General features: G+C 30.4%; 1 protein-coding gene across 1 annotated transcript in view; it reads left to right on the top strand.

Moving 5' to 3' along the window:
* Positions 1 to 9,550, top strand: part of LOC128174405 (uncharacterized) — a 41,758-nt gene extending 32,208 nt beyond the window's left edge. The window contains exons 14-29 of the mRNA XM_052839968.1: positions 1,133 to 1,404; positions 1,642 to 1,729; positions 2,166 to 2,239; positions 2,392 to 2,428; positions 3,747 to 3,844; positions 4,112 to 4,240; positions 4,508 to 4,653; positions 5,089 to 5,224; positions 5,587 to 5,733; positions 6,883 to 6,976; positions 7,273 to 7,346; positions 7,530 to 7,666; positions 8,010 to 8,127; positions 8,465 to 8,604; positions 8,895 to 9,030; positions 9,476 to 9,550. Coding sequence (XP_052695928.1) covers positions 1,133 to 1,404; positions 1,642 to 1,729; positions 2,166 to 2,239; positions 2,392 to 2,428; positions 3,747 to 3,844; positions 4,112 to 4,240; positions 4,508 to 4,653; positions 5,089 to 5,224; positions 5,587 to 5,733; positions 6,883 to 6,976; positions 7,273 to 7,346; positions 7,530 to 7,666; positions 8,010 to 8,127; positions 8,465 to 8,604; positions 8,895 to 9,030; positions 9,476 to 9,550 — 1,901 coding nt within the window. The remainder of the gene's footprint in view (positions 1 to 1,132; positions 1,405 to 1,641; positions 1,730 to 2,165; positions 2,240 to 2,391; positions 2,429 to 3,746; positions 3,845 to 4,111; positions 4,241 to 4,507; positions 4,654 to 5,088; positions 5,225 to 5,586; positions 5,734 to 6,882; positions 6,977 to 7,272; positions 7,347 to 7,529; positions 7,667 to 8,009; positions 8,128 to 8,464; positions 8,605 to 8,894; positions 9,031 to 9,475) is intronic.
* The last annotated feature ends 3,253 nt before the right edge of the window (positions 9,551 to 12,803 follow it).

Genomic DNA, 12,803 nt, shown 5'->3' with positions numbered 1-12,803 from the left:
GTATTCATTATTTTCAATTTAGCCAATCAAAAACGCTTTAGAAACAAATGCAATCTGAAATTATGTTACCTTAAAGCCAAAAAGGATTTGAGTTTTGAATATATATATTTTTAGATGTATCAAACTGTCGAAACCGTTTTTTTTCTGGTTATATATTTTTTTATCTATTTTTTTCATAGCGTGCTCTTATATGTATTATGGATCGAATTGCAACTCAACCTGCAGCTTAAATTGCCGAAACCAAACTTGTGATTCTAAAAGCGGATATTGCCTAGTAGTATGTCACATTATCATCATACATATGTAGATATTTAACTTTGTGGTAATTTCTTGCAAACTTCTTTAAGTACATAGAATATAATTTGATATACATGTATGTATAAACATCTTAATAATTACTACTCTTATACTTTAATATTTCCTGGAATATAGTTTCAGCTCCTTAGCTAAATGTCCTTATGGTAACCTTTACTGCAATGAATGTGTTACAATGACATGTTTTTACTACCTTGAATAGTTTTTCTTCCTGCGTTAAACTATCAGTTTGAGTTATCAACAAAACTTCGCCACAACTAATCACGACGTTTTACAGGAACACGAGACTGAGAATAATCTTTTGTCGGCTTATATTGGTGGATTCGTTGGATTTCTGTCTCTTGTGGTGATAATAGCCGCGGTCGTACTTCTGTATAGAAGGTATCAAACTCAGTTTCTCAATGTGTATGTGTAAAAAGTATCTCATAATTTGTGTTTCATACGAAATAAACGTTTTTTATCCACTTAGGTTTCTCAATATTTACAGTATCATAATGCGTGTTTCATATGATATAATCATTTTTTTCCCTCTTCCACTTCGATATCTGTATAGGCAAACCATTCAGAGGGCTGTCCTGAAGTCAACCAAACCTGAACAAAGAAGTAAGTCTGTCATGCATTTTGAAGTGTAAACAATTTTGAGCTGGGAACAATAGTGATGAGCGAGAACGTATTTTACTAGCGGCTATGATTATCGCAGAAATGACACCTAAAACTATTTGTAACTTAAATTCAAAATTGAAAAGTGAAATTGTTAAGTAATATCAATCTTATGAACGTATAGCATGTAACACACTTTCAAATATTTTATGTATAGATGGGTCTTCATGCCGAAGTTACGAAACATTAGAATTAGACACCAGCACTTTGCAAGAAGAAACAAGATTGGCTCGAACAGATTTAGACCAAACGGAAGTTAAACGTCATGTGACCACTGGTAAGGTCTATGAAAAACTGCAGGTGAAGAATTCGATTGGTGATATGGGCACCTACCAACAGTTGTTGCTCGATATTCCGATAGCTGAAATAGGATCAATTATAACAGAGATGCAGAGAGACAATGCTGAGGGGTTTAAACGGGATTATGCGGTGTGTATCTTTGATAAAATGTCTTTGTAAATATAAGTTGTAGATAATATGCATTCATGAAAATTGTAATGTATTAAAAGATATTCATCTTTAAGGTCATTTCATTTGTTATTGTTTTTTATACCTTTGTAATGACCAAACTACACTTAGCCAGAACTGTTTCTACTAGAATCATGTAACATAGTTATTCTCCCTTTTACCTCAGTCATTATATGGTTTTTGTTTTGTTCATTTTAGTCCCTACCACATGGCGAAAGATCCCTATGCGACGCAGGAAAATTATCCATAAATCGTCCGAAAAATAGATTTCAAAAAACACTTCCATGTAAGGAAAGTTTTACGCAACCCTTGTTTGCAAGAGTTTTGATTTAATCTTCATTTTTTATGCTACACTTACTTTGTTTTTTAAGAGTATATATAAAAACTTTTTGTTGCATATTATTTGATATACGAAATTCTAAACTTGCTAAAATTTAGTTCAAATGGCAGGTAAACGAATGCATAGCTTACCTGTTATGGAATTGTTTTACTTTCTAATAAAAGTGAAATATAAAAAAGTATAAGTCAAAATTTTATTTTGTCCTTCAAAGCACAAATTGTAACTTGAAAGTTTTGTGATAAAATATTTTACCGAGTCATATTATAGCGTAAAAATGTTAGTATTTGAGTACCGACATGTGATGAATATTATGATTAGTATTAACAATTTAGTTTTTTTTAGTATGAATAGTATTCACATTTATAATTTGTTTTTGTTTAAGATGACCACTCTAGAGTAATCCTTAGACGGTACGTAGGAACAACTTGTGATTACATCAACGCCAACTACATTAGTGTAAGCATTTTAAAGGTTGAGTTTTTACATTAATACTCTAAATGTTTAAACTTAATGTGACAATGTTAGTATTTAAGAAACAGTTGTACAACATACATGGAAATCGTATATCATGTTTAAATTTATTATTTTCTTCTTTTTTCTCTCTCTAGGGAGCCGAACGAAATAATGAATACATTGCTGCTCAAGGTAATGTATATACACAACAATTATAAACTTCTGTTAAACAAAACTTTTCAATTTTTGTCTCTGTACGCATACGCTTGTCTCTTTGTGACTTCCTCTTTGTATGTAAATCGGCTTTTAAACGTCCATGAGATAATCATATAAATCAATGCGCTTGTATACGTCTAACGCAATTGGTTACTTCTTAGTTAATGCACAAAAACGTGAACATCCTAGGTTTAGTTTAGGTTTTTTTATGTTTTGAAACACACAATAAAAGCATAATAACTTCTATATTACTATATTGAAATAATAGACTCGAATTTTTGGGCTTTAATACCGAGAAATCGGAGTACTGTCTTTTGGTTTATATATGTTTAACATCATTGGTACTTGAAGATTACCAATTTGTTTTTATTTTTTTCTAAATCAAGCTTCGCTAATTAGTAATCAGCGCAAATTCATTTAAAAATCCGGAAATCATCTTGATTTGTTTTGGGATTTTACAATCTTACGCATTCACATTACATTCACGCTAAATCATGGAAGGCTTTTTAGTTTATGCTTCCACAATATGGCATTTGCATGGATAGACTCAGAAACGATATTTCAAAGAAATCTCCTGAGATCCGAATATCAACATGGTATATAAATTCGAAGCCAGTAAAAACGCCGGTGAAAAAGTGTTTAATTCTTCATCTTTATAAATTAAATTTTTCGATGAAAGGTATTTGCAGCTTCAAAATGGTTTGTTATGAATAATTTAATTGTTATTTTTTATGCAGCTACATTAATTTTCTCCAAAATTGTTTCGGAGCGATTCTGCAATTTTTTGCATCATCCTGGATATATGGGATGCATTTGAAGTGTCGTGAAGGCCTGTCCCGAGACACAGTTAGATTATTCTAACTAAGCAGAGTGTAGTGAAATTAATAGCATTATTGTAGACTTGAAACTTAGTTATATAAATGTCAACAATATGTTGTGTCAATGTATCTGTTTTGTCAACGTCCGAAATCATATGCAATGTCTTCCCGTGTTCACACGGGTGAAAGTCTAGTATTTGCTTATCATGATGCAAACTGTAAGGAATGCCAACCTTTTTTTCTCAGTTCTACTTATTTTTTTTAATGGATACACTTACATATAGTATTTGCTTATTGACGTGTCAAAGTAATGCTGTTATTCAATGTGTAAGTGTCGCCTTAAAATGCATTTAATTCTCTATGTATGTTCTGATGAATTTATTTTACGTCTCTCTCTCTCTCTCTCTCCTCTCTCTCTCTCGTCAAGTGGCATGGCATGTAACAAATTATTAAGTTTAGAAAACTGTCACACCTAGGTCCATTCGAAACAACTTTATCTGATTTCTGGGAGATGGTATGCCAGGACCAAATTCAGCAGATAATCATGTTGACAAATCTAACAGAAGGAGAAAAGGCGAGTTTACTCATATATTTTCCAATGTAAAAAAAAAATCAGTAAATTGCATGGTTGGTATGTTAACGATTGGACTGATCAGTTATGATGGAAAAAGACACATCATTTTGATATAATGATAGTAATAATAGTATCTTTTCAAGAAAAGACGAGAGAAAGATTTTTCTATTTTTTTTTTACATTTTTTTCCAAACGAATTGTTATAAACACACGCAATGCTACAACTTAGGCGAATTACGCAGTACATGTATACAATTTTTGTTAAAGGTAAAATGCTACAAATACTGGCCAAATAATGGAAAAACAGAAATCTATGGAACAGTTTCTGTTGAAGTCATTGAAGAAAAGGTGTACGCTCTCTTCACCAAGAGAATATTTAAAGTGTTTCAGCTAGGGGTTAGTAATGAATTATAACTGAAATTGCATTGTTCTTGATCGCAACATACTTGCTTAAACTAAATCTTTTCAATGGTTTGCATTTTGTAAGGTCAAAAACATGCAGATACAAAGACTGTTTTTCTCAAAATTAAACAAAAATTATGCTTCTTTACATTCAAATTAACAAAATTGATGACACTCATTAGAAGGTAATACGACACTTAAGCCATAATTTTTAAATTATGGATTTATTGCGCATAGTTTAATTTCAAAATTTCCCTGCAGATGAAATCATACGTGGTAACACAATTCCATTATACCACGTGGCGTGATCACGAGATCCCGGGTCCTCTGCGTTTGGTCATATTTCACAATCACGTGGCTAATGAAACTGTTCCTCAAGAAGTATCTCCCACACTAGTTCATTGCAGGTAAACTATTCCTTTTAACTTCAAACGATTTCCATTTACGTATATTTATGACAGTGTTTAGCTTTACAAGGATATTGTATAAATTAAGACATGTATCAAGACACTTATAGCTTTTTTCCCATATAATATGTGTTTATTGATTAAACACAATAAAAAAAACTAAATTTTAGAGTAAGTCTGAAAATATTTGAAGTGACATGTATTAGGACATCGTCTACGTCTTTGCAGATTTTAAGCTTAAAGAGCTGATTGAACGTGAATAAGATAGTTACTGAAAAGAAAACATGTTTGTTTTACTGATAGCTTTTTTCCTCTATAATATTTGTCTATTGATTAAACACAATCAAAAAACTAAATTTTAGAGTAAGTCTGGAAATATGTAGTGAAGTTTTAATATTTGAATGGTTAAGATTTAAAAATAGTTTAATCTTACAGCACAGGAACTGGTTGCACGGGTACATACATAGCTCTTGACTATCTTTACAAAACTGGAAAGAAGTCTGGCAGTGTAAATGTAGCGGAATATGTAAAAACAATGAGGGAAAACCGAATGAACATGGTTGAAACTCTTGTAAGTAACGAACTTAGAACATTCATCTATTCTAGCAAGTAATTATGTATGTAATTCTAAAAAAATAGTAATATAGCATGTGAAAATTACCTTTAATATGATTTAGTATTTCAAATTAGTTTAAAAATTAGTGTACACGATTTTAATCATAATCCCATAAATGTAAAATGTAGTAATGATGTAATGGAGTATGGTTCATATTGTGTTTATCAAAATCATACCACAGATATACAGGTTGTATCAATTAATTTTCTCTTTGGAATCATTTTTAAGAATACTTAAAAATAACTTAAATCTCTAAACTCTAACTGATATTTTTAATTCTGTTCAAATGGTATGATTCTGTTTATATGTTCATTCAGAATCAATATGTGGCAGTGTTCCTTGCATTGCAAGAAGCTTTTCAAGCTCAGCCTGCATTGCAATCAAAGGAACAGTTTTTGCATAAAGTTACATCATTAATGAAGAAAGGAAATATGGTTTCTGCTTCGCTAAAAGAGGAACACGAGGTTTGAATTTGAAGCATTGTTGACTTGAATTTCTAAAATAATACAGGTCAATGGCATGTACGTTACAACTAATTTTTAAAGATCAAAAGCTTTTCAACTCTACTCCCACTGTGTACATGTTTCTTATCAGGTTTGTGTTATGAGGGTTTTCCCAATATATCGTAACTGAGCGCAATATTATTTTATTAACTGACAAACAACTGTAGTTTGATCATTGTTTCTTTTCCAAAAAAATCATCCGAACATTTAAACACGTACTTAATACATTCTTTGATTACAAAATAATTCATTTCAGCCGGATTAACGAGGCGGTGCCATGCATGGCGTCGAAAAAAAACATCCTTTACGTCGCTGTTGAACCCTTCAAAACGATCCCACGATAACATCTACGTTATATTTCCGGAAATGTCCTTGAAAAAAATAGTTTATTTGAACATGTACTCTACCTGAGCATTCACTATACATTATTTTTTGTAGTTTTTGTTTTAGAACTATCTGTCAAAATTAATGACTGCCGACTCTAAACATGCCCAGTACAATTTTTACTTGTTGTCTAACATCCGACTTCCGAAATGTGTCGCTCAGCATTTTGACCACAATTTTTATCGGTGGGGGTTTTTCTTTTACATGAAATTGATGTCTCTACCCATACTCGTCATTTGCTGGACAACTTATTCACAAAATGCATTTGTTGGCGATATAGGTAATTTTATTAACGTTAAAAACGGCTGAAGATATGTTGTAAGGTCTGTACAAAATGTTACATATGTATTAGTTATCCGTGCGTTATCTCAAACGATGGCGTCGCCATTTTAAAACAAGTTCTTGTCACATTACGTGCAATATTTTTTCTTTAAAATGTCGCAACATGTATAATTAATTATTTATTGGGCAAATGAGAGAATACATAACAATTTCATGTTGATTTTAACTTTTCATTTTCGCCATTGCGCTGCATGTGCTTCTTATGATTTCTTTTACTTATTAAATTTTATACAATTTTCGATATCAAAAAATAAATTTAATAAAAATTTATATGAACTCTTAAAGGACAATTTTCATCTGATGGTGTCTTCATAAAATTGAATGTAGTTGAATAACACCATCTGTTTGCGCTATTTTTAACTATAAACTACCATGAAATTGAAGATTTTAAAGAAATTGTGTTCAGCATACACGGATGACGGTTACAAGGCGGAAAAACAGCAAATGGAAAATTCTGGGAAAGATGCAGTTTTACTTAGTGTGTATTCATATCTTTTTGGAAGAGAGAAATTCTAATTAAATGTTTTAGATTTTAGAGCTTGCATGTCACATGCTGTTCTGTATTACATAGTCGTTTTAACGTTTAAATAACAAAATGGTTCTGATATGTAAAATGTAACAAATTTTACATTCTAAAGTTTGTTTTATCTATTGTTCATGACTATATGATTTTCTATTTAAACATTTACCAAAAAATGAAGCTAAGCTATCTATTTTGTTTTATCCTTAATTGCAAATGAAATAGTTATTGGCATTTCTGTTTCTGTTTCCAAGTCAATAAATATAGGCCTCATGTGACATCAACTGTTCTTGCCAGGGGGAGCTTTATCGACGCTATTGTTGCTTCCGTAAGTAATTTTACTAATAACAAGTGAGGCCTAAAACCGTATTACATAACTTGCAGATTTGCAATCAATTCGTTTAAGAGGACTGCAAAAAATGATTATTACAGTTAACTTCCATGCATTATGATTCTGTTTGCCATGTTATTTTAGGCATTAGTTTATAAGGATAAAATGTATTATCTTCAGACATATACCAAGGACAACGGATTCATTATTACACAGTACCCGTCACATGACAACGTTGTTGAGTTTATTCGTCTCATAGTTGACTATGAATGCCGCACAGTCATTTGCCTGGATCCCCTACACCATATCAAATCAGTGTGTTTATCTTTTATTTTGTCTTCCCGATAGCATTACGAATGCTTATTACCTTTAGTGTTCTCTCAAATGTAGTTTGTATGTTCCAACTTACAGCAAGAATACAATATATGTTACTATATTTTATAAAGCAGTTTTTTTTCTTTCAATTTTACATTCATGACGTCTATTCTAAATTTATATGAGATAGTTTTGACGAGTCATTGAACATAATTAAATTAATCTGTCTAGCAAAAATATTAACCTATCCAATTGGTTTAAAATTAAATGCAAATTAATGCTTTAAGTCAAACTTGATGTAATTTGATATTTTTAACATCAAATATTCTTTTCTTTAAATAAGAGCAAAGCATGGATGCCATCGCCATCATCTGAAATGGTCGTGTCTCCATACAGAGTAGTCTGCAATACCTGGAAAGAAACCGATCTGAAGGTGTCAACTTTGATTATACACAAAGAGATGGTAACTGTCAATCTTATTCTTGAAGTATGGGTTTTCTTTATATTATACATTCCCGTTAATCTATACAAAGATATAAATACTAAATATATGATGCATGTTTATATGATTATTAAGAATGCTCATTAATGAGTGAATATGTAGGTACCAGGTAATTTGTTTCTAAGATGATTTACCTGACCATTTTATAGATTACAATCTCTAAATCTAACGGTGTTTGTTTTCATTATCGACTAATGATTTTTTTCTAAACAAAAAAAGAAAGATTTGATGTACTTAATTCATTGTTGTTAAAAATGCAATCATCTTCTAAAATATCATATCATGAATATTTTTTTAGGAAGAACCATTCTGTATTACGGTAGCTGAACCTATATACGAATTTGGCTCAAAACTTCAGAACAATGTGACATGTCTTTGTAACTTGGTCTCATTTGCCCTTAATCGCCCAAGGAACAGTCCCATAGCTGTTATAAGCATGTGAGCATTTTTTAAAACTATTTTGAATATTCTTATCATATTAATAACCTATTCTCCATTAAGAGTACTATTCGCTAATAGTGTTATTGCGGATTATTTTACATGCTCTAACAACAACCTTTTTGATATACACTTGTATAAACACTGTTTAATAGTGTTTAAAGTCTCAATGTTTTTATGTGTCAAACACTTTACTGTGCGTCGGTTAACATTTCACATTTATGATTTACGTAAGCGTTTATGAAAGTGTTATGATCTTATATATGATTTTCTAAACACTATGGAAACAGGGATGGTGCCTCAATGTGTGGTGTCTTTTGTGCTGTGTTTAACGCCATACAACAAATCACTATGGATGACAGCATTGACGTGTTTACAACAGTCAGACAACTACAGACAAGGAGACAAGAGTTATGCGCCACACAAGTACAGTGTGAACTTTACATACTAGTACATGTAGCACATGTAACTGCTTTACAATAGTATGGACTTTAAAATTTATAAATTAGATGTAACTTTTTTTTTATAATTGGCGCGTACAAATGTAGGTTTTAAAACCAGAACAAGTTAAACAGTGGTATAAAGCAGCCGTAATCTTTAAGATTTGAATATTCTATTTATTTAGACAAACACAAACCTTGCCAAGGTTTTCTGGAAAATATGAAACATGTCAAAATGAACAACAGTTAAAGATAATTGATATCTAAATCAGTTGCTATAAAACATTGTTTCTTTTACTCTAGCAGTTTCTTTTGAGTATGACTCATACAAGGGGGAATAGTCGTTAATAAATAACTAAGTTTCTGAATATGAAATTTTGCAAAAGCTACGATTAACATTAATTGTTACTTTTTTTTTCTTTTTCCTTTAGGATGAATACGGATTAATCTATCAAGCCATTTACGAATATATTCAAGGTTTGTCAGAATATGTTAGCCTGAATTAGTAAGATCAAGATATGGTGATTAGGAGGCTGAGAAAACAGATAAAAAGGATATAATTTATCTAGTGGTTATTTTTTTTTATTTTTTTTTTTTTGTGATTAACAAGCCTAAAATAAATACATGTTTTATACTCGATCGTTTAAATATCATTTTTTCTGTTCTTTAAAATACCTCTTATTTCTCTATTTTACCTCTTTTAATTATGATGAATCTAAGCTTTGTTCGTTTTTATTTGCATGTATGTTCATTTATCCGACGTGAGGTGCAATATATTCAAGATATCAATCCCAGAGACTTTCATTTTAGAAAAGAGAATTTACAATAACTCAGTGTACAAAGACCAAGTTAACGTCCGGCTATAATCTCTATAAGGGATATTAAGGGATCGTTTTTATAACAGCATATTGTATAAAAATATGTATATTACTTTGTAAAAGTGATATGTAGAAATGAATTTATGTGGCCTTGTATTAGATTGTATCCCTATCAATTTTGCTTTATCATCTTTATTCTAGAAAAAAAAAATGTCACAACTTATGCTTATCAATTTTGTTTGACGTTGTTTTAAGAAACATAATATTTTGCTGCATTTAATAAATCTGAATATATCTTCTAGCGCTTTGGTGTGATAAACGGAATATTGTATACGAGTTTTATTTTGCATGAATGTTATTTTGATAAAAATACTATTTTTCACGTTGACGGCAATTCTTTTTATTGTCTACTTTGTTAATTTCAATGTATTTAAATTAACAACAGCCTCTTTTCGCTATAAACTATCAATAGCATAAATAGTTAAATCTAATACATGGCTAGTGTTAACAATTCTCTAAGAACATGGTCTGCCCAACAACACGACATTCAAGAAAATGGATAAACTGAATGTACAGACAGCAAAAGGCAATTTCATTGCATCAATGTGTGTAGGGAAATTGTTCTATTTTATTATTTGTTTAAAAAGATAAACATTTAGCAGCATTATGTATAATTCGAAATAACTATTAATTAAAACCAACATGTAATACCCGTGATCACGGCGATTGCTTTGTTTCCTCGGTGTGATTATAAAATATTTTGTTTTAAACAATACTTAATCATGTATTGCAAATATATTTAGAATAAAACATTAAAGTGAGTTTAACAGAGTAACATGGCATTATGTTTTATTTTAAATATCCTAAATGTTTTTATGCCACCTTTTACTAAAATTAAAAAGAATCGTAGGATAGACATGTACAGATTTTTAATTGACACTTGCGGGCAAATCAGTATTAATATATCAAAGAGTTGATATCATTTTTTTCCCTCATTGGTTTTTGTTTGGTTTACTTGACTAAAATGAACTACCGTATACATTGGTGGTACCTATATTTTTAATGTTACGTCTTGGAAGACCTTCTTACACATTGTGTTACAAAAAAGTCGATTGGTATATGCACTAAACTCATTCTTAAGGTAGTATTACACATCTATGGATATTAATATTGATACAAGTATGTTATAATCAAAATACTTTCAATGGTTAAGAATGTCCAATTATTTGACATATTTGTTTTGAAAGTTTTTAAAAAACGTAAATTTGATTTTTTAAAACACCCATGCAGAGGGTTTTAAACCTTCGTAGTTAATTCTCTAAACAATTGCGGGGAGGGGGACACATGTAGCAGATTATTTTAATGAGAGGTACGTCCCAACATGGAGGTGTCCCACGCCACCGTAGTATATTTCGGAAAACCCATACTTTGAATAACAACTTCTTGTGGATAAAACGTTTGAAATACTGTTGGTTATTTTTCCGTCCTTTTCTTTGTTTCTTTTTTTTATTTTGGTCCTATTAAGGCTAAATACCTTGACTTGTGATGAAGCTTTCCTCTTGAAGTCAATTTGCTTTTATTATTTTACGGTGATAAAAAAAATGATAAAAAAATTAACTACTTTCTTTGAAACATTATTCTCTCCACACGAAATGTGTGTTTTCAACGTGCAAATGAAATGGCCATAAATCGTGTCTGATGCAAATGCATCTAACTTTGCATGCTTATCATACACCGAATGGTAGTATGCTGTCACACAAATAGGGCTTCAAACTCATTTTTTATTTCAACCCTTTAACAACGATTTCATAAAATAAGCTTATGCAAAGTTAATAGCAGTAAACAAAATAGCATAAAAGGGTTTTATAGTGCAATCAGGTAATTTTAAATCTAGATAAATATGTATATGAATGGCATACATTTATTGCATAATGCTTACGATGAGTGAATTTTTATCCCCCCAAAAATATAAATTATCAGATGAATCGCTTTATTGAATGGTGATTTGTCTGTGGATAAATATTCATGCATCCAAATTACTCACACAACAACTTATAATAATATAAAATAATATAAAATAATCATCAGTTTTCCATTTTCGATAAAGCAAACACGGTGTTAACCTTTGGGGTTTTTTATAATTTTTTCTACTACTATTTAAAAAATATGATTATTATATCATAGTTGAATTAGTTCTTCTTCTATAATTCGAAAAATATTCCTGCTTTGTTCATGTGTTTGTTTGTTTGTTTTTGGGTGTTTTTTTCTCTTCTTCAAATTTGGGCTTTCAATAAAATACAGTAGTATGAAAATTATCGATGTTTTCAATTAGCGGCATTAGTGGTATTGTCATATTATATTGTTAGCATTTATATGATTTTTAGATGATTTATTATTCTGGCGCCCACATTCTATCTTTGCAAGAGATTTGCAAGAGAGATATCTCCATATGAGAAATACCACTTTCTGCATCTTAATTTCTTTTGAAGTTCAATTTTTGAAATACATGTTATTAAGTTGATAGAAATCATTTGCAAAATTCATTCGATAATTTTAAAAGATATTACTGTTTTGTTTTTGTTTTGATTTTTTTCTATACAACAGTGGCAATATTATACTTTTACACAAATATTTGTAAAACAACATTTGAATTTAGGAGTTTTGATTTTTATTTGGAAAAAATGTGATGGCGCAAAAATATAAATGACTTTTTTTTTCTTTTTTAGATCATTTTATCAACATAAGCATGTGCGTTAAAACAAAAAACAATAATAATGGCCACTTTCCTACCATTTAACGGATACTAGTATATTACAATAGGAAACACTGCTACCTTTTCTTTCTTAGATTATGGCTTTTGTGACAGTTTCTGTTTTGAAACATTTGAAAACAACCTTTGGATTTATGTATTAACAATAACAGAATATTTATAAGATTTTAT

The sequence above is a fragment of the Crassostrea angulata genome, chromosome 2 (assembly GCF_025612915.1).
Source record: "Crassostrea angulata isolate pt1a10 chromosome 2, ASM2561291v2, whole genome shotgun sequence".
NCBI classification, from domain to species: Eukaryota; Metazoa; Mollusca; class Bivalvia; order Ostreida; family Ostreidae; genus Magallana; species Magallana angulata.
The sequence above is the reverse complement of the archived record's forward strand: the minus strand, read 5'-3'. Positions and strand labels throughout refer to the sequence as shown.